The sequence below is a fragment of the Macaca fascicularis genome, chromosome 18, assembly GCF_037993035.2.
Source record: "Macaca fascicularis isolate 582-1 chromosome 18, T2T-MFA8v1.1".
NCBI lineage: Eukaryota > Metazoa > Chordata > Mammalia > Primates > Cercopithecidae > Macaca > Macaca fascicularis.
In genome coordinates this window covers 22,465,123-22,485,835 of record NC_088392.1, presented here as the reverse complement: position 1 = coordinate 22,485,835, position 20,713 = coordinate 22,465,123, and the positions used below count along the sequence as shown (strand labels likewise).

Sequence of the window (20,713 nt, the reverse complement as noted above, 5' to 3'; positions counted from 1 at the left end):
TGTCAGGGACGCCTGACACATGACACTCATCCTTAAGTCTCATCGTTCCTTCTTCCAAGGGTGGAAAGATGCAAGGCTGGCTGGCAGCCGCTCTGAGGGGTGCCCTTTATGGTTGTCCATATTAATCTTATTTTGGTCCAATGCTTACTGCCAGGGATGAAATCTGCTAATGGTACTTTTCTTTGTTGTATTTCAATCTGGCAACCGGAAACTGGCTTTTTAGGGGAGACTACAAAGGGCAAAGTATTGGTTCTGGTGCCCTCTGGTGGTTGAACTGCAATCTCGTCGCCTGCCCCAGGAACTCCCCCACTGGCTGGAGAGAAGCATGAGTTTGCAGGTCGGCTCCGCTGCCTGGGTGGCTTTAGATCGGTCTGGAGTTGGTTAGGTTACGTTTCCAAATCTCCAGTTATAAAATTAGGCATTTTTTCCTTGTGTAATTTCCAATCAGAAATTTGTTCAATGGTCCAGTTAGTATCTTGGTCTGTCTAGAAAATGGATTACTGGATGTCAAGACAATCTTACTTGCCATACTTTGTAACCTGAAATTTTTGTACCCAACATTTGCCAAAAGATTGAGGTGGCTGAGGTACACGGGATGTGCTTCCAGACATATGTATATCTCTGGCTCCCAAGAGAAATACGACATACTCCTGTTGTAAGGAACATACAACGAAGTAAAGTTGAATTAAAATGAGTAAATCATGACAATTCTCTATTTTATTTGATGAGATTAAGACTAATTACTCCTGAAATAGGACCATAACCTTTGACTTCATTGAACAAGAGAGCAAAACAGGTTGCATGACTGGGGTGTCAGCAGCCAAATATGTGGTCCTGATTGAGACATATGGGAATATTTTTTTTAATGACACACAGAGCACTGCTTCTTATGATGGTGCTATTCCTCCAGCTGAGCCATGCCAGGTACCAGCCCCCTCATAGAACTTGCGACTGTCCCTTTGCATCATGAATGAACTAAGCTCATGCACAGTTGCTTGCTAAGAATCAAGAGAACTTCCTCAATCAACCCTCATTCTTCCATCTTCTCTCCTGCTCTCTGCAGTCTGTGATGCTCGCCTTCCTTTCTTCCCCCAGCTCATTTGCCTCCCACCTGGACTTTCCTGTCTGCAAAGTGCCGTTGAACTTGAGCCCTTTCCAAGTCTGTTCTCATGATTTAGCTCCCTTTTGCAGCTTTGACATTCACTGGAGAACTTTTTCAATTGTGCCTCGGCCTCCCAGCATTGAGGATCTGCCCTTCACTTTGGGGTGCTGACTTCAAGCAGGAAAGATTGCTTGACTCCTGCCTATAAGCAGGCTGCCCCATGCCCCATGCCTCCTCACCTGTGAAGTGAGGAGGTCGGACTTGATCACTGGTTTCCACTCCAGAGGGGTTCCCAGGAGGTCTCTCAACCACCCCTTATGCTCTGTTTGGAGAAGTTTTCCTTTTCATCAGTTTTTCAAACTGTGATTCTAAGATATATTTATTTTGGGGGGAAAAAAACTGTGTCTTAAAAGGTAAAGCTTAAAGAAAAGTTTTTAAAAAACAAAGGAAAAGAAGATCTAATATCCTTGCCAAAGCTCTCAAACACTTCAGAATCTCCTCCTCTCCCAGCTCCTGCTCCCTGGCCTCTTCTTGGGTGGGAAGGCAATAAGTAAGTAATACTTTATAGACAGCATTCTGTACTGGGCTCCAGCCATCAGCGCTTCTAATGGGTCTTGGGCAGCTATCCCAGGCCAGATAAGTCATATTAAAGCTGAGAACAAAACCAAAGGATTGGATTTCTTTTTCAATCAGGAGAAAAAAAATATATACCATTTGAAGCTCCCAGTTGGTCTGGGTTCCTGGAAGCTGTTGACTTGCTTTTAAAAGATGTCTTAAATAATCACGACCATCTTCATTTTTGAAACTTCTTGGGCAGGTTTCTTTGTTTTGGTAGAGAGCTGTTCTAAATAACAGCATGAAATTTGCCTACTCTAGTGTCAGGCTAAGACATGAGGAGGGAAGGGAAACTAATATTTATCTAGCTCACTTCCAGTTTCAGGGGCTAGGTGTAGATTAACTGGTGGAATACCGAGGGCAAGCCGGAGTGTCCCGATGCTGTACATCACTGCCTTTAAGAACTTAGTCACATGCCCACAGTCACACAGCTGGTATGACGAGAAGCCAGGATTCAAACTAGGGCTGACTGATGCTTGCATCTGTAAGGTTCTGCAGAGCACATGGAGCCTGGAAAGGAAGTCTCCATTTGGAAAATCCTTCTGGGGTCCAGAAGCCTCCATAAATAGGGCACCATATAATTTATCTTCTAAATGGGTACACTTGTTCAGGATAAATGCTAAAGTGTATGGGATGTGAGGACCTCAGGCATAAAATGGTACCATCATGGGGAGACTGGGATAGACGTTCATCCCCCTCATCAGGTAGGCTAGGCACATTCCTATGATGCCGAGAAGCAAGGCTACTTACTATCAGGAGAAACAGAAGCAGCAGCATCACAGTACGAACTGGGTCTCGCTCTAAATCCCTCGCTCCTTCCTCCCCACTTCATCATAACCCCTCCTAACGCGCTCTCTTCACAAGCCCAAGGACACGCCCAATTCCCTGAAGTGTATGCCAGCCAGGTCTCCGATGAGCATGGGGGAGAAGCCTGGAGACAATTCCAACATAAAACTTCATCATCACTGAGCCACCGTAGGGAAAAGGTCCAAACCACATCCTGGTTCTAAAACCCAACTGGAAGCTTTGTGCAATCAGCAAGAACTTCATGAATCAGACTTACTGACCTGGAGGTTAAAAGAAAGAGCGATCCCCTTCCTACTTTTTCAGATCCCTCTACTTCTCTCTGTCCTTTAATGAAGCTGAAAATTAGCATATTTGTTGGATCGTGGCTGACACTGATGGTCTGAAGTAACCAGAAAGCTCCCATGGATAAGTTGTTCTCAGCCTTGGGAAAGTAAGCTGGATTCATCCCACCACTTTATTCTCTGTGTTTCTGATGCTTTGACATCTTGGGCCTTACTGGCCCTGGAGATACTCTACTCCTCTCAGGGCTGCATATTCCTAGAGATAGTAAATGATCACCTTCCAGAGAGCCTTTCATATATATGCAAACCAACAATCCAGAACCACACTCCTAATACGTCCTCTGTGGACTCTCATACTGGGGCCACTATCCACCTGCCCTAATCACCCCAGTGCGGGTACCAGACACTAGGGCCAGCCCTATGTCCCAGAGACTGCTGGAAATGTCAAATTAGCCAATCCCAGACCTGTTTATCCTCCCTCACCTATTCCTTCCTGAATAAACCATAATATTTTTGCCTGTGTTTTCCCCTCACTTCCTCTACCTCCCAACTGGCCCTGGTGCTTCCCAGCATGGCGCCTGGTGGTGTGGTGCCCCCTCTTGGGAGCTGTGAGTAACAAACTAGCTTTTCAATGGCAACTGTCTCCTGATCTGTTGACCTTACGATACCTCATACTAATAAAACCTACATTTTGAAATGGAAGCCATCCCTTCCAAAAGTCATGAGCACTCTTTTCCTCCCCCTTACAGACGGTCTCAGTACATAGGAAGAGCAGGAACAGGCAAAGGCGACGGCGGTTCCAACACGGAATTGCATCTTCACCAAGAACCACAAATGGCTGGCTTTCTCCTCAGTGGCAGTCAGGTAAAGAAGTGGGAAGGGGCAGCTTGTTAAAAAGACGCCCCAGTAAAATGTGATCATAGCATCATCTTCTGTGTGTGCCTCACACTAAGCAAAGCACCACTCTATATTAGAAAAATAAAGCCATCATCAAAAACAGGTAACTAATCACAGCTCTGCCAGAGACGTTGCCTCCTATGATTATCATCATGGGGGTCTGTGAGCTGCCTAAAGTCCTTTTTGGGGAAAAATTAATTTGAAATATACAAATTGAATTCACTGCATTCAATTGCAAAAACATATTTTTCAAAGAAGCTTTTAATAGTGAAGATATTAAATGTAAAAGAATGGAATATTCCAGTTAAAAGGCATCCAAATAATGCCAGCATTTTCTCCCCATGGTACTCCTATTGGTTATTAATCTTGAAATGTGTCTGCAAGAGTTCTCATTTGTTTCAAAGTTAAGAAACAAATGTGCTCCCCTGTGACAACAAAGTCCATAAATATTTTATATAAGTGAGAGAAATGAATTCATCCCAAGAACATTTGTCATCTGCAGTTAGGTCAAGAAATTCACTTTGCCCACCTCAGCCTGACAGTGTCTGCCTGGAAGGTGTCCTTAGCCCAGTGTTAAATGATGCACACTCTATTTTTTCCTACTCACCCTTTAGCCAGCGTTGCTATGCCAACGTCAGTTAGCTTCATTCCTACACCTACAGGAAGAGAAAACAAAGGTGGGAGTTTATGTTACTCAGGGTCCCTCAGAAAGAATGACAGCTCCTCCTCCTTCCCCTTCCTGCACAAACACCTGAGGCCTCTTTCAAATACGCATCCAGCTTTAGGCAGGGACCATGAGGAAGGCAGCAGTTAGCGGGACTCAAGTCTTATGTGAGCAGACAACCCAAGCCATCTCAGCTCCAGAAATGAAGTCCTCTGCCTGCCTGGCCCACCCACCCCATGACAAGGAGGGAGCTGGCCACTCTGAAAAAATCTGAGGCCCAGTGCTTGCCCCGTAAGCTCTCTCCCCAGAAATACTCTGACTTCGGCTTAGGTCTGGCTCCCCATTCTTCAATGAAAGTGGAAACCCTTACATGGTGGAAAGAAGAGTAGGCATGGCCTAGGATGGTCAATGCCAATAGCAAGAGGGTTTGACATGGTTTGGCCATGTCCCCACCCAAATCTCATCTTGAATGTAGCTCCCACAATTCCCAAGCGTGGTGAGAGGGACCCGGTGGGAGATAAATGAGTCATGGGGTGGTTTCCCCCATACTGTTCTCATGGTAGTGAATAAGTCTCAGGAGATCTGATGATTTCATAAGGGGCTTCCTCTTTTCCCTTGGCTCTCATTGTGTCTCTGGCCTGCCGCAGTGTAAGACGTGCTTTCCGCCTTCCACCATGATCGTGAGGCCTCCCCAGCCACGTGGAACTATCAGTCCATTAACCTCTTTTTCTTTATAAATTACCCAGTCTTGGGTATGTCTTTATCAGCAGTGTGAAAATGAACTAACACAGGGCTCAAGGGGCATGTGTTTAGTTGAAAGTCAAACTTCAGATGTGTGATTTCTCATTTCCATAAAGATCGTTTTTCAATCCAGGACTGAAAGTTTTCTGGGTGGTCAGTGTTAGGCCCCGGGAAACAATCTTGAATTCTATGTAGACGCTGAACCAATGGCCTGGGGAAGCAGACATTTGGAACACGTGGTTCTTGGACTCATCCTAACTGCTACCTACTAAACCATGGTGGGGGTAGGTGGGGGATACCAAAACCAAAACAACAGAACAGCTACCTGAGCTTCCCACTCTGGTTCAGCAAAGAGCAACAGGCACCCATCGCAAGCATATGGAAGCCTTTTCTCATCTGCCTTTCCAGCAGGAGGGGTAGGGAGGGTAGCTCGGCAGCCAGGGAGGCAAAGGGAATAGACCATCCCACTGTTTTCCACCGTGAGGAACGACAAGAGCTGCCATCCCCTTCTGTAGTGGAGAGCGCCACCCTCTCTCACTCTACCCGCAGTCTCAGCCTGCATCCTGAACCTCTCCCAGGTCTAGTGGAAAGTAAAGCACTTCCCTGATGCCCAGAGTGTGGATTCCCTCTTGGCCTTTCCAGAATCTCCACACCCTGACCATGTACCAATTCCACTCCTGTCTCCCTAGGGTGAGGCTATGGGCACTTGCTCCAATGCAGTGGACCTCTGCCAGGACCTTACCCATGCAATCTAGTGATGACATTTTATCCCAGGGCCCACAGTGCCACCCCACCAGTGCGTCTGCACCTGCTAGATGCCTGGGTCCTGCCTCCCGTGCTCTTGTCCCTGCGTCTTGGGCCCCATGGGCCAGGCTGTGAGCACTGGCATTCCCCACCTCCAGCAAGTGACTTGCCCATGGAGGGCCCTGGCAGCCTAGAAACCAGTTTGGGCTGTGGAAAGGAAAGAAACTCAGCATCCCGCTAAAGCCAACCATGCGGATCAGATCTGCTGGCCACCTACTCCATGGTTCTGCACCCATGTGGAGTGCTGCTTCTGAGGCCCAGGAAAAGACAGCTAAAGAGTTAATGCTCTGATTCAGCGGTATCCGCTGGGAGCATGGCAAAAACACAGGACACATTGGGATTCAGGCTGGTTAGTCAGACAGAAGCCATGAGGCCTGCTTTTCTGCAGTGCACCTGTGAGCTACATTAGACACGGCACTTTGGGAGAACCAGTGACCATTTTAAAAGTCTCTTTTGCAGTTGGTCACTAATTCATCTCATTCTTTCAAAGCTGCTAATAACTCAAACATATGTAGAAATGGTTCACATAGCTTCTATTACAGGGACTATGCTTTGAAAAAAAAAAACCCCACCAAATTGCAAAAGCTCTCACTGGACATCTTATTTCATGGAAAATTGTATTTTAAAATTACAGTTCTAAGCCACATGGAAATCCAATTTGAAAAAGTCATTTGGCAAAAGGTCTTTGAACTTGGAGAATTGCTTTCCCTTGTTTCCCACAATTACCAGCTGTCACTTACAGTTTAGAAAGACAGAATATAATTTTTAAAAGAAAACTTCCCTCTCTCAGTTTAATAATTTGCCTGCAATTCTGTCAAGGTTATTAAGAACCTCTAGAGGCTAAAGTTAAATCCTAGTGTGCAGCTATCAAGCTGAGTTGGAGATAACAGTAATCTACAGGTTGTTTCTAATAGAAGAAAGGAAATGAACAGCCTTAGAAGTTCATTCTCCAGAATTCGAGGTCTTGAGTGTTTTGGGTGACAGCTTGTTAGAAAACCTGGTAGTCTCACCAGTATGCAGGTCTCAGGTCCAAATCACAGGCTCATCTTTTACCCCGCAAACCTGGCACAATCTTCTAAACAAGCAAATACAGCCAGGAGGAGTTAACTTTTAAAAGTCCAAAAAGGTGGTGATAGAATTTGAGTTTAATTCTAATTCCAATGTCTCTGTAAAATTATAAAAAGTGGAGTTGCCTTAGAGAATAGATGTGCTGTCTCATGCCACAATGACAATGACAGTAAAAATATTTTTTGTCCGTCAATAGAGAGTAAATAAACACCATTACTTAACACCACACCACCATGTTAAACCACGCACATCATTTACAGAGAGATGTGATATTCCATTGCTGTTGTTTACTAGTACCTGGAAGTAAAACTAACTGTTCACGAAGCCCTGGGTGCTGCTTTTCAACGGAAGAGCTATATTTAATACAAAATTAATTCCCAAGGAGAAAAGATGGGGGACAGCAGCAATTGCACAGCCAGAGTCTAAATAGAACAAACAGCTGTCTGTTAAGACTGTATATTTTGTGTGTGTGTGTGTGTGTGGCAGCAGTCTCTTCAAAGAGCGAAGTCTGACTTAAATTTGCAGATTGGCTTCATCTGCAAGGCAGTAATGTTGCATTTCCCAGCTGGCCTGCAAGGAGTCCTTCCAAAGGCTTAGGAGGAAGAGCAGTACACATACCAGAGCCTTATTACATCAGGAGAGACTTGGAAAGGTCTGGAAGTAAATATCTTGCAAATTTGCTAAATTGTTATTTGTGGAAAGAACTTGGAATTCAGAGTCAGAAAATGCGGGTTGGAGTCTTGGACCCCTCTACTTACTAGCTGAGTGACAGCAGACAATTAAATCACGGTCTCCAGGCCTCAGTTTTCTCATCTGTAAAATGGGGATCATAATATCTTCTCTGCAGGGTTATTATGAAGATTAAGTAAAAATAGCAGAAAAATATGAATGGATACAAAAACTGATGAAATCCAAGTAAAGTTTTTAGTGTAGTTGATTATATTCTGCCAGTGTCCATCTCTTGGTTTTGATAATATACTATACTTATGTGAGATGTCACCATTAGGTGAAGCTGGGTGAAGCGTACATGTGAACCACTCCATATATTTTTGCAAATTCTTGCTAGTCTATAATTATTTCAAACTAAAGGCTGGGGCACAGTGGCCCTGTAATCCTAGCACTTTGGGAGGCCGAGGCAGGAAGATCACCTGAGTACAGGAGTTCAAGACCAGCCTGAGCAACAAAGTGAAACCCCATCTCCCCCCCACACACCCCCCCCACACACACGAAAGAATTAGCCAGGTGTGATGGCACACTCCTGTGGTCCCAGCTACATGGCAGGATGAGGCAGGAGGATCACTTGAGTCCAGGAGATTGAGGCTGCAGTGAGCTGTGTTTGCACCACTGCACTCCAGCCTGGGTGACAGAGTGACACGCTGTCTCAAACAAATTTAAAAAAAATGAGTTAAAGCCGGGCGCGGTGGCTCAAGCATATAATCCCAGCACTTTGGGAGGCCGAGACGGGTGGATCACCAGGTCAGGAGTTTGAGACCAGCCTGACTAACACGGTGAAACCCCGTCTCTACTAAAAAATACAAAAAACTAGCCGGGCGAGGTGGCGGGCGCCTGTAGTCCCAGCTACATGGGAGGCTGAGGCAGGAGAATGGCGTGAACCCGGGAGGCGGAGCTTGCAGTAAGCTGAGATCCGGCCACTGCACTCCAGCCTGGGCGACAGAGCGAGACTCCGTCTCAAAAAAAAAAAAAAAAAAAAAAAATGAGTTAAAAAAATAGGAACCATTTATTATGTGGCAATGCTGCAATTAGTGGTTTACTATCTCATTTAATTCTCAGAACAACCCTGTGTGGAGGTTACTGAAGCAGGGAGAAAGGTAATTTGCTCACAGGCTACCAGGTTGGAAGTGGCAGTGCAGGGAACAGAACCCCAAGGTGGTCTTGCTCTTCAACACCATGTAATAGCTAGAGCTTGAGATCCTCATCTGGGACAATGTTTGACATTTTGTAGACAGACAATAATACAGTTCAGATTTTCTTAATAGCAAACGGAAATAGGGAAACTCTTGCGGCGGAGGCTGCTGGTGCCTTACCTATTGCCCTCACCCTAACCACTTCTGTGCACCTGGCTCCACTTCTCAGTGCCACACCAGCATTTCTCTGCCTAAGAACTTTCTCTGATCATGTTTTTTATCCAGCTTAGCTTGCCCGTGTAGGCAGGTGACAGGTGCAGGGGAAGTAATGCCCCCACCCAGAGCAGGCGCCAGCTGGTGATCCTGGTAGCTGGTGCATACACACCCCGGCTCCCTCACTGAGAAGTGTGCTCTGCAGGGCTCCCCGCAGATGTCAGCTCCAGTACCCATGGCAGTCACTGGCTAGTAATAACATACTCCACCAGCCTCCTTTCCTTCCCCAGTTGCACTTCCCTACTCCTTTATTGGCGTTTCCTGGGATCCCCTCTCAAATAAGCCATTTGCACATGAGTACCTGTCTCAGGTCTGTCTTAGGGGAAGCCTAATGATGACATCTCCATTCCACAGAAGAAATGGTATTCCTAAACAGTTGTGTATATATTGAAAACATGCTATACATTCAGCAGAGGAGCTTAAAATCTAAAGCATTCTAAAGACTCTTTTGTCTATTGAGAATGGAATACTACATTTTAATTTATCTTATGGTAGATCTGGATTTGGGTATATATTGCTGAGTCTAGGCCTATTGAGGATATAACAGTAAAGCCACTCTCTGGTTACCTGTTGTAATGGGAAGGCATTATTGGAATGAATTATTAAAATGAAATGAACTCTAGGCACAGTGGCTCATGCCTGTAATCCCAACACTTTTGGAGGCCAGTGTGGGAGGATCGCTAGAGCCCAGTAGTTTGAGACCAGCTGGGAAACTGTCCAGGACCCTGTCTCTGCAAAAAAAAATTTTTTTAATTAGCCAAGTGTGGTGGAATGCATGTGCAGTCTCAGCTACTCTAGAGGCTGAGGCAGGAAGAATACTTGAGCCCAGGAGTTCAAAGCTGCAGTAAGCTATGATCGTGCCACTGTACTCTAGCCTCGGTGACAGAGTGAGACCCTGACCCCCGCCCCAAAATTTTTTTAAATAAAAATAAAATGAAATGGCCATCTGGCTGGTCATTTCAGGCTCTGTTATCGAATCTCATTTCTGATGAGGCATCAGTAACACCTTCTGCAGGCAAAGGTGTTTAAAGGTACTCAGCAGGCCTATCCTTCCTCTCCTTCCCCTCCCTCTCCACCCACGGGAACGTCTCTGGCCCACAGCATCCCTGGAGCCCAGGCTAAGCTGCTCTCCTCACCCTGCATGTCCGTCACCAGGAGGCAGCCACTTGTTTTCTGGTACACCCAGTGCTGGAAGGTGCAACACTTCTGACCAGCTTCTGATTCTCTTCTCAAGAAGTTTATTTCTTTCCCATCCCTGATGGAATACTTCACAAATTCTCCAATCAGCTCCTCCTCCACTGTAGCATACGGGATATTGTTCTCAGGCCGATGGATAAGAAAAATAGGAATGATCCTGGCAGGGAAGAGAACACAGGTGCACATCGAGGTCTCCACTGGGAAGAGAGGCTCCTGCGGCATTCGTCCTTCGCCTGGAGCAGCAGGGAGTGTAGAATTTGTCCCCAACTCTGCTAGGTTTAGACTACAAATCCATCCAATGACTTTTTAATGGGTAAGATATGTTTCTGTGTTTTATTTGTTGTTATAAATTCCTCCTTGGGAGGGGGGTTAATTGCTCATGTAGAAATGAATGTCTTCATTGTAGTCATATCTTAATGACCCATCAATCAATGACTGTAATCTATCTATCAATTCATCCATTCATCTACTCATGCACCCATCCATTTGTCCATCCATTCATCCTTCATTCTACTCACCCTCCTCTTCCCCTCCCTCCATCCGTTCCTTCATTCCATCTATCCTTCCTTCCTTTCATCCATCCAATCCATCCATCCATCCATCCATCCATCCATCCATCCATCCATCCACCCACCCACCCACTGATCCTTCTTTCCTCTCATTCAGTCAACCAATATTTATTCAGTGGCCTGTATGTGTCAGATGCTCTTCCAGATGCTATTCCTCAAAACAGCAGTAAAGAAAACAGAGGCTGTGTTCTCGGGGCTCTCACCTTTAAATGAAGGAGACTGACAATAATCGAGTAAATGCATGGTGCTAGGTGCTAAGTGGGAAAACCCAGCAGTGAAGAGGAGACAGAGGCATGCAGTGGAGTGGGGCAGCTGTCTTATGTAGGGATGTCAGAGCAGCCCTTGTTCATGGATAAAGAACAGTTGAGCAGAGGCCTATAGGAAGTGAGGGGAGCCATGAGGACATCGACGGTAGAACATTCCAGGTCGAAGGCACCCCGAGGAGAAATGCTCAGGGCAGGAGCACTCCTGGTGTGCGGCAGGAGTGTAGGGAGCCAGGGAGATTGGCAGAAGTTGGGGGAGGAAGAGGGGACAGGAAATCAGGCCTTGGGGGACCTCGGAGGCCATTTGGAAAACTTTTCCCTTTGTACTGAGTTGGATGAGAAGCCACTGGAGGATTTGGGGCAAGGGAGGGACACGACGAGATTTCTGCATGACAAAGATCACTGCTTTTCTGTGGAGAATAGGCCGGGGTGGGGCAGGGAGACTGGGGCCAGGTAATGATGTCCAGGGAGCTGGAGAGGTGATCAGATATGGGATGGAGTTTCCAGCATTATCCATTTGCTGTCACATCATCCTACATGATGATTTCCTACCTGTCCCTCTCTCTTAAAAGCACCTACACCTCCTCCCCCAACCGCACTCTCATCTTCCTGTTTCAGTGTGAAAACTGAAGGTTTGGGAGAACCTCTTAGTGCTGCCATGAGCACATCCATATTCTCACCTCCCGGTCTGTGCCCACGCACTGCGCCCTCTTCCTACACGATGCGCCATCTCTGCTCCATCCTGAACCATCTCCTCTACAGGTGCCCTGGTCCCCACCCCTCTCAAATCCTCCAGGTATTGCTACAGCAGTTTTCCCTCTTTCTCATCCATCAATATTCCCTCTACAGAATCATTTCCAAAAGCCTAGCAGCACTCTGTGATAACTACACAGCATGGTGACCCTACAACCCACCCCAACTACTGACTCACATTTGACATCGAAACTCACATCCGCTGTAGACTCGCTGTCTCCAGTCCCTCCCCTCCCATTCTCTCTTGAACATCTGAAAGAGGCTTTCCCTCAAAAGAAGCCTCTGTCAAGGACAGCATGACCATCATGCTGCTAAGTCCAGTGCTCTCTTCTCGGCACCTACCCCTTTTGCTCTCAGCAGCTCTGGGCACAGTGGATCTCTCACTTCTTTCTGATACGCCTTTCCCTGCCTTCCTCATGGCTTTTCTCTGCTTCACTGGCTACCTCTTCTCTGTCTCCTTTGCGAGTTCCTCATCCTCTCGTCAATCTTTAGACTCTGGAAGGCTCTGGAACAACTCTTTTCTCACAATCCCTAGCAACTTCCTTGCTTTAAATACCATTCAGATGCTGATGATTTCCACATTTATGTCCCCAGTCCAGCCCTGTCCCTGAGTTCCCTGCCCACCATCTCCATGTGATGTCTCATGGGCATCTCAAATTTAACATGGCATTGGGCACACATGGCCATAAAGATGGCAACAATAGACACCGGGGATTCCAAAAGAGGGGAGGGAGGGTGGAGGGTAAGGTTGAAAAACTACCTATTGAGTGCCATGTTCACTATTTGGGTGATGGGTTTAGTTAAAGCCCAAACCTCAGCATCACACAATACAGCCACGTTAACATGCCTGCACATAGACCCCATGAATCTAAAAAAAAAAAAAAAAAAAAAAAGGAAAAATAAAGAAAAATAAAAGGCACCCACAATAAAAACATTTAAATGATATTTTAAAAATTACCATGGCAGAAACTGAAGAGCTCATTTGCCCCCACTCCCCACATCTGCCTCTTCTCAGTGACTGGCAGCTTGTGAAAACAGAAACAATCAATTCGTTCAATAAACATCTACTGAATAGCTGCGTCAGAATCCCAAAGACACCAGGAGGGCAGAGGTGACTAAGACACAGTCCCTACCTTCCAGGGGCAGCCGTAGGGGAAGGTGCACGGAGAAGCAAAGCCCAGCACATAGTAAATGTTCCTGGTTCAAAATAAGTGTTTGGCAAAATATGAATGAATGAATGAATGCTTATATATGTATATATAATATTTCTATATGTTTCTCAATTTCAGCGCTATTGACATCTGGGCAGATAGTTCTCCGTGGGGGTGGCAGGAGGCCGTCCTGTGCGAGCAGCCTGTTTAGCAGCCTCCCTGGCTTCTACTTGCCAGATGCCAGTAGTCCTTCCCAGATCCTGACCATCAAAAGTGTCTCCACAACCATCACTGTCCCCTGGGGGTTATGAACCACTGACAGAGAATCTGATCTTACAAATTTGTAAGTAGCCAAAGAAGCGATCGGCTAGTTTAACGTTGATAACGTAGATACCACTTTCAAGGGCTTAAAATAGAAACACTGATGGCAGGCCATAGAGGCAAGAGGAAAACGTGAGATGCTGACTTTCGCTGCTCATTAATTTTTTTTAATTACAAAATGCTTGTCAAATGAGTAAATGAACAAATATACCGTGTCTCATGTAGGCCCCTAACTATATCTTTAACGAATCAGAAAATCAACTTTTGGGAGGGACCAAGTGACCAGAGAGAAATGGCGACGGGGCAGCTATAACAGAGACCTATGCATGCAAAGATGTGACCAGCTGCCCTGGGGTGGGGATGGAGCAAAACCCCACAAAGAGCCCTTAAATGAAAATGCCTCAAAAATGGCATGGGCTTTGAATCAGGATCTTTAAACGTAATTGTGTAGAATAATCCCATCTAACATAGTGGCCACACACAACGTCAGGAAAGGTTGTGGGGGCAGCAGAGATGGGTGAGCTCCTCTGCTGCCCATGTGGTTCCTTTCTCCCTTGAACGGCGCTAGTGAAGACCTGGTCACTTCTCTCTCAGAGGGAACGTGGCCCTCTAGACCCCGTCTCCCAGTGGAATGAACATGTAAGTCTTGCCCCTCACAATAGGAAGGAAAGCTTGAGCTGGGACCTCCGGTTCTGTGATTGCCACTCAGGAAACCACCTTTGCAAAGACTATAACCGTGAGAAAATTATGACAGTGAAAATGATCTAACTGATTCCATTTTCCCTTTAATCTTCAAGCTGCCCTTGTTCATTCCTGGGCAGAGGCCAAAGTAACTTTGGGAGGAATTTAGTTTATAGTTTAGCAAGCAAAGATGGTAACAGCCCCTCTCCAAAACAAACCGCCTCCTTGCTTGGGGACCAGACCGCCTTTGTAAAACCAACAACTTAGCCACAAGATTAGAAATTATGGCTCAGGTGTCATGCAGCCAGAGGCCACAATATTCCTAACCTCCCCAGTTGCTCCCATAAATAACATTACTAGTGTAAATCCTAAGACTGGTGTTTGAGATATTTTTTAGACCCTGTATTCTGGTGGATCAGCTGGCACCACCCAGATTGGTCAACTGGCTCATCTGGTCTTGTGGCCTTCACCCAGGAATGGACTCAATGCAAGAGGACAACTTAGTATCCCTGATTCCATCCCTGACCCAACTCCAATCTCTATTTCCTAGCCCCCGGAATTCCAAACTCTCAAACAAACAAACAAACAAACAAACCCTAGCCTCCAAATTTCCAGGGAGTTTGATTTGAGTAGTAATAAAACTCCAGTCTCCCATTTAGCCAGTTCTGTCAGAGGCATGTGAACCAGACCAACTCCATCTTGAATAGGGGCTGGGTAAAATAAGGCTGAAACCTATTGGGCTGCATTCTCAGATAGTTAAGGCATTCTAAGTCACAGGATGAGATAGGAGATTGGCACAGGATACAGGTCATAAAGACCTTGCTGATAAAACAAGCTGCAGTAAAGAAGCCGGCTAAATCTCACCCAAACCAAGATGGATATGAGAATGACTTCTGGCCTTCCTCACTGCCACACTCCCACCAGCGCCATGACAGTTTACAAATGCCATGGCAATGTCAGGAAGTTGCCCTATATGGCCTAAAAAGGGGAGGCATGAATAATCCACCCCTTGTTTAGCATATCATCAAGAAATAACCATAAAAATGGGCAACCAGCAGCCCTTGGGGCTACTCTGTCTATGGAGTAGCCATTCTTTTATTCTTCTACTTTCTTGATAAACAGGCTTTCAATATACTCTGTGGACTTGCCCTGTATTATTTCTTGCATGAGATCCAAGAATCCTCTCTTGGAGTCTGGATTGGGACCCCTTTCCGGTAACAGTTCTATGTATAATAAACTCTTTTTTGCGATTTCCCCATCTTGATAAGTCAGCTCTGTCTGGGCAGTGGGCAAGGTGAACCCATCCAGCGGTTACACGCACACACCAGCTGGGGCACAGGTCCCGCCCTGCCCACTTGCTCTTGCCTCCGTGCAAGCTGGGAGTGTTCTCCCAGAGCAATGCCCTGCGCTTCTCCACCCAGGCTGTGCCTTCTCCCAGGAAGTAAGCTGAAGGCTCCACGTGGTTATTAACTTGAGCCAAAGGTGGTTGGAAAAACATTACTTTTTATTAAAACAAATATAGTCATAGAGGAAGGAGGACACAACACTCAATAGAATTTAAAAGCTATAAAATATTACATTTCAAAGAAATTACACCTGCGGGCCAGCTGCTTGGACGAAGCCTCCAGGCCCTTTGACAGGCACACAGGTATCCTCCTCTGCCATTTAGGAGCATTTCCTGGAAACTGAGAATCCCCCTCACTTCACGAAGAGGACACAGAGGCTTGCTCACCAGCAGAATTTGAGCCAGAACCGTGTCCTTCTGGAACCCCAGCCCTGGACACAAGGCAGTAAGCCCCTCTAATAGCAGCGTACCCTGATTACTGTCGTGCCAGAGTCATTTGAGGCATTCTTTCTAATTTTAAGATAGAACCTCTTTGTGTCTTGTTAAAGAAATTTCAAATTTCAGCCAGATGGGAGTGGGCACATTAGGGCAGTGGACCTTCCCCACAGCCCTGAAATCAGTGCAGCCGCCAAGCCAGCCTCTGTCGTGCTTTGTCACTTCTGCAAGATGCAGGGCACCCTGGTTCCCTCCTGAGGACCGACCCCCTGTGGCTACTGACCCTTCTGCCAACAGAAGGGTTCATGGTTTGCCTGGGCTCTTATTAATTCTGCATCCCTGGTGCGGGGTGGGGGGGGTGGGAAACAGAAACAAGGGCTGGGCATTATTCAGGGTCTTAATTAGGCCTGGCCTCTGCCCAGCAGGATTCCATTTGCATAGACAATGTGACTCCATTGATATTCATGAATTCAAAAACAGAAGCTGCCCAAATAAGGAGTGTTTTCTCTCCAAGATCTCACGTGCTCCATTAAAATAGGCTTCTCCAGGCCCGCTTCATTGCCTGGAAATAAACACGGGGGTGGCCCCCGGGGGGGTCGGTCTAGGGGGCTGTGGTAATGGGGGCGGGGGACGGGACTCCTGGCCCTCTCTCTAGATGTGCAGGCTTTCAGAGAAGGCTGGTAATATACAGGTCAGCTCTGTGTGCGTGTGTTGTGTGTATGTGTTGTGCGTGTGGTTTGTGGTTGTGTATGTGTGTGATATATGTATGTATGTGTGGTATGTGTGTGCTGTGTGTATGTGTGTGTGGTATGTGTGTGGTATGTTTGTGTGGTGTGTATGTGTGTGTGTATTGTATGTGTGTGAGGTGTGTGTATGTGGTGTGTGTGGTTTGTGTTGTGTGTATGTGTCTTGTGTGTGTATGTGTGTGGTGTGGTGAGTGGGGGTGTGTGTGGTGTGGTGTGCGTATGGGGTGTGTGTATGTGTGTGTATGTGCATATGTGGTGTGCGTGTGAGTGTGGTATGTTGTATGTGTGATGTGTGTGGGGGTGTGTAATACATATGTGTGTGTTGTATGTGTGGTGTGCGTGGTGTGTGTGTGGTGTGTGTTTTGTATGTGTGGTGTGTGTGTGTTGTATGTGTGGTCTGTTTGTATGTGGTGTGCGTTGTGTTTATGTGGGAGGGTGTGTGTTGTGTTTATGTGGGAGGGTGTGTGTGGTGTGTTTGTGCATATGGTGAGTGTTGTGTGTTTGTGTTGTGTGTGTGTGGTGTGTGTGTTGTATGTGTGGTGTGTGTGTGTTGTATTTGTGGTCTGTATGTGGTGTGTGTTGTGTTTGTGTGGGGGTGTGTGTGGTGTGTAGTTTGTGTGTGGTGTGTTTGTGCGTATGGTGAGTGTTGTGTGTTTGTGTGTGGTGTGTGTGGTGTGTGTGTTGTATGTGTGGTGTGTGTGTGTTGTATTTGTGGTCTGTTTGTATGTGGTGTGTGTTGTGTTTGTGTGGGGGTGTGTGTGGTTTGTTGTGTGGTGTGTTTGTGCGTATGGTGAGTGTTGTGTGTTTGTGTGTGGTGTGTGTGGTATGTGTGTTGTATGTGTGGTGTGTGTGTTTGTATGTAATGTGTGTGGTGTGTATGTGTGGTGTGGGGGGTGTGGCGTGTGTGTGGGGTGTGTTTGCAGTGTGTTTGTGTTGTGGTGGGTGTGTTTGTGTGTATGGTGAGTGTTGTTTGTGTGGTGTGTGTGTGTTTGTGTGTATGGTGAGTGTTTGTGTGGTGTGTGTGTGTGTGTGTGTATGGTGAGTGTTGTTTGTGTGGTGTGTGTGTGTGTGTTTGTGTGTATGGTGAGTGTTGTTTGTGTGTGGGGGGGTGTTGGCAGTGTGTTTGTGTTGTGGGTGTGTTTGTGTGTATGGTGAGTGTTGTTTGTGTGGTGTGTGTGTGTGTGTATGGTGAGTGTTGTTTGTGTGTGTGTGTGTGTGGGGTGTTTGCAGTGTGTTTGTGTTGTGGTGGGTGTGTTTGTGTGTATGGTGAGTGTTGTTTGTGTGGTGTGTGTGTGTGTTTGTGTGTATGGTGAGTGTTGTGTGGGGGGGGTAGTGGGGTGGGGTGTGTTTTCTGGCTGTAGAGTCCTCCAATTTAGGTTCCATAAACCTGGAGTCTGGCCCAGAGGCCCTTCTGAGGCCCCTTACTCCTCCCATGTGCCATCAGCATTCATGGGGTCACAAACTCTCCCCTCCTAAGGAATGGAAAAATGGTTTATCTAGAAAAATGTCCTAACCTATCTTTAAGGCAGTGGCCTATTTACCATGATGCTAATGCAGCAAATGAATCAGCTCCTGATCCTTCACTTGCATGAGCCCTTTCCCAGTCCCTAGATCAATCCTGATATTTATAATTTTGTGTTCTTTTCTTTAAAAAGGGCCCAAATTTGCCAGGCATGGTGGCTCATGCCTATAACACCAGCACTCTGGGAGGCCGAGGCAGGAAGATCACTTGAGGCCAGGAGTTGTAGGTGGCCAGCCTGGGCAATATACAGAGACCCTGTCTCTACAAGAAAAATGCTTTTAATTAGCCAGGTGTGGTGGTGGGCACCTGTAGTCCCAGCTACTTGGGAGGCTGAATCGCTTGAGCCCGGGAGGTCAAGGCTGCAGTGAGCTGTGATTGCACCACTGCCCTCCAGCCTGGACAACAGAGGGAGACCCTGTCTCTTACAAAAAATAAAAAAGAAAGAAAGGAAAGAAAGAAGCCCAAATTGCATAAGAGTCAAGCCACACAAAACTTGGGTCTGTCCCTGTTGGAGGACACTGTGGTTCTGTGTGTGGTAGGGTTGACTTGTGGGTTAAATCTTTTCTTTTTTGAAGAAAACTTAAGAGGACGGAGACTGGGAAAAGCGGGGCTTGGGGGAAAAAGGAGCCAGTTTCCATATCGTGAAAGCTTAACTCAGTCCAGATGGCTGTCTGTGTAATTAACAGAAAAGCAATTGTAAGTGTGTACTGAAGTGTGTTAAGCATTTCTTGAGAAAGAGCAGAAAGTGTTATGCTTTACCCATGGTCTTCCAAATGTACCACCTAAGGGAAACGATTTTTCCCATTTTGTGAGTTAACAGGGGCAATGCAGACAAGAATTTCTTCCTTCTTCCTTCTCCCAGTTTTTATTGATAGGTAAAAAGTTCCAATATGCACTAGCTAAGCCCTTTTTCTGTCCATTTAAGCGTGCAGATACGATCTCAGCCAGACAAACAGTGCCGCAAACGCAAGCTCCAGGCTCCCCAAAATTTGCTTGGGCCAGTAAATATTTAGGCAAAGAGTAGATAAAAGTGGGTGTGATTTGTCTCTGGAGGATTCCAGGAAGTGGGTACTATGTTACTATGTTTCAGATCACCCAATCCACTCTTCCGTAATACATTGCCATATTTTATTTTCATCATGGGACTAATTGCCTTGTGATAGCTCTTGTTCTGTTGTATTTGTTTACTGTTTAGACAATGTAATAGCTATGAGAGTAGATATCCTTTCTTTTTTATTTAACATGGTAGATTCATGTATTGGATGGATTAATCCATACACCCATCCATCCATTCATTTATTTAAAGAATATTTATCTTCTTAAATATTAAATATATTATTATTATATTATATAATATTAAATATCCTACCCAGCAAGGGGTAGGATAGCAGCCATGTGAGCCCTCATGGAGCTTACAGACTGAGAGACCAGCTGAAACACTTGCCCTACTGTTCCTTCTCACTCTCTCATCCCTCCCAGTCCCCAGTGAGTCAGGAGTGTAACACAAGGCAGGGTAAATACACTTACTCAGGCACTTCTCCAAAGCCTTCCAGAGGCTGTGCTTCAGCAGCGTAGATCTTGGCATAATACCTGGCAGTATTTTGAACATAGCATTCCTATATCACCAAAATACATAGAGAGCCCCAGTGACTACAGGAAATTCAGACAGCATCGCCCAGTAAGACTATTCAGGAGATTTCCCAGTAAGGTAAAGCCAATGAATTGACTAGCCCATCCCCTGGTTGGGGTCGCAGAGGCAACAATTATTAGAACCTAGAGTTGGCCACCTACAGAAGAGCTCTGAGACATGAAGAAACTATCCCGGTGGAGGTCAAGTGGTCTCCGGGACCAGGTGTCCCAGAACTATAAAATTTCTCGAGCCAGCATGGCTGAAATTCACCCCAGAACTAAGGGGACTGGCCCCTCATCATGTCATCGGGTGGCACTTGGGGCACTACTGGGTTTCCTGTGAGATCTGCCATTGCAATCCCTTTTCAAAGGTGTAACTGAAGTAGTCATAATGAACAGCACAAGATTTCTGCCTTAGGAAAAGCTAAGTGGATTCTGCATCCTATGCTGTGGGGCTTTTCTGAGCGAGAATCCAGATGCTGGGAGATTTTCCAAGACTGTGTCATATTTGAGATAGAGGGAATACTCAGAAAAGAAAAAAGAGGGGTGGATTGGGAGGAGAAAGGAATACAACGGACAGAATCCTATATTCAGAGAGCAGAGCTGCCTTCAGAAGCACAGAGTCCCACGTGACATTGCTGTGGGATCACGATGCTTAGTGCTTGGCTGTACCTGAGAGATTCATCTGAGTTTAACCTATGGATTTTAATATTTTAAATGGTTTTAATTTTTTTTTTTTTTTTTTTTTTTTTTTTTTTTTTTTTTTTTTGAGACGGAGTCTCACTCTGTCACCCAGGCTGGAGTACAGTGGCTGGATCTCAGCTCACTGCAAGCTCCGCCTCCCGGGTTCACGCCATTCTCCTACCTCAGCCTCTGGAGTAGCTGGGACTACAGGCGCCCGCCACCTCGCCCGGGTAGTTTTTTGTATTTTTTAGTAGAGACGGGGTTTCACCGTGTTAGCCAGGATGGTCTCGATCTCCTAAC

The 20,713-nt window shown here is 46.2% G+C and overlaps 1 protein-coding gene across 7 annotated transcripts in view; it reads right to left on the bottom strand.

The window, feature by feature from the left end:
- Window positions 1–20,713, bottom strand: part of ALPK2 (alpha kinase 2) — a 145,354-nt gene that overhangs the window by 12,753 nt on the left and 111,888 nt on the right. For 5 of the 7 annotated variants that reach the window (XR_010582821.2, XM_074022427.1, XM_045378372.3 and 2 more), the window contains 3 exons: window positions 19,628–19,716; window positions 10,254–10,471; window positions 4,310–4,358 (listed from right to left, as the gene is read on the bottom strand). Coding sequence is in view for 6 of the 7 variants with exons in the window: in XM_074022427.1 (XP_073878528.1) it covers window positions 4,310–4,358; window positions 10,254–10,471; window positions 19,628–19,716 (356 nt within the window). In the remaining variant the exon portion in view is untranslated. The remainder of the gene's footprint in view (window positions 1–4,309; window positions 4,359–10,253; window positions 10,472–19,627; window positions 19,717–20,713) is intronic. The other 2 variants (XM_045378375.3, XM_074022428.1) reach the window with 1 other exon arrangement.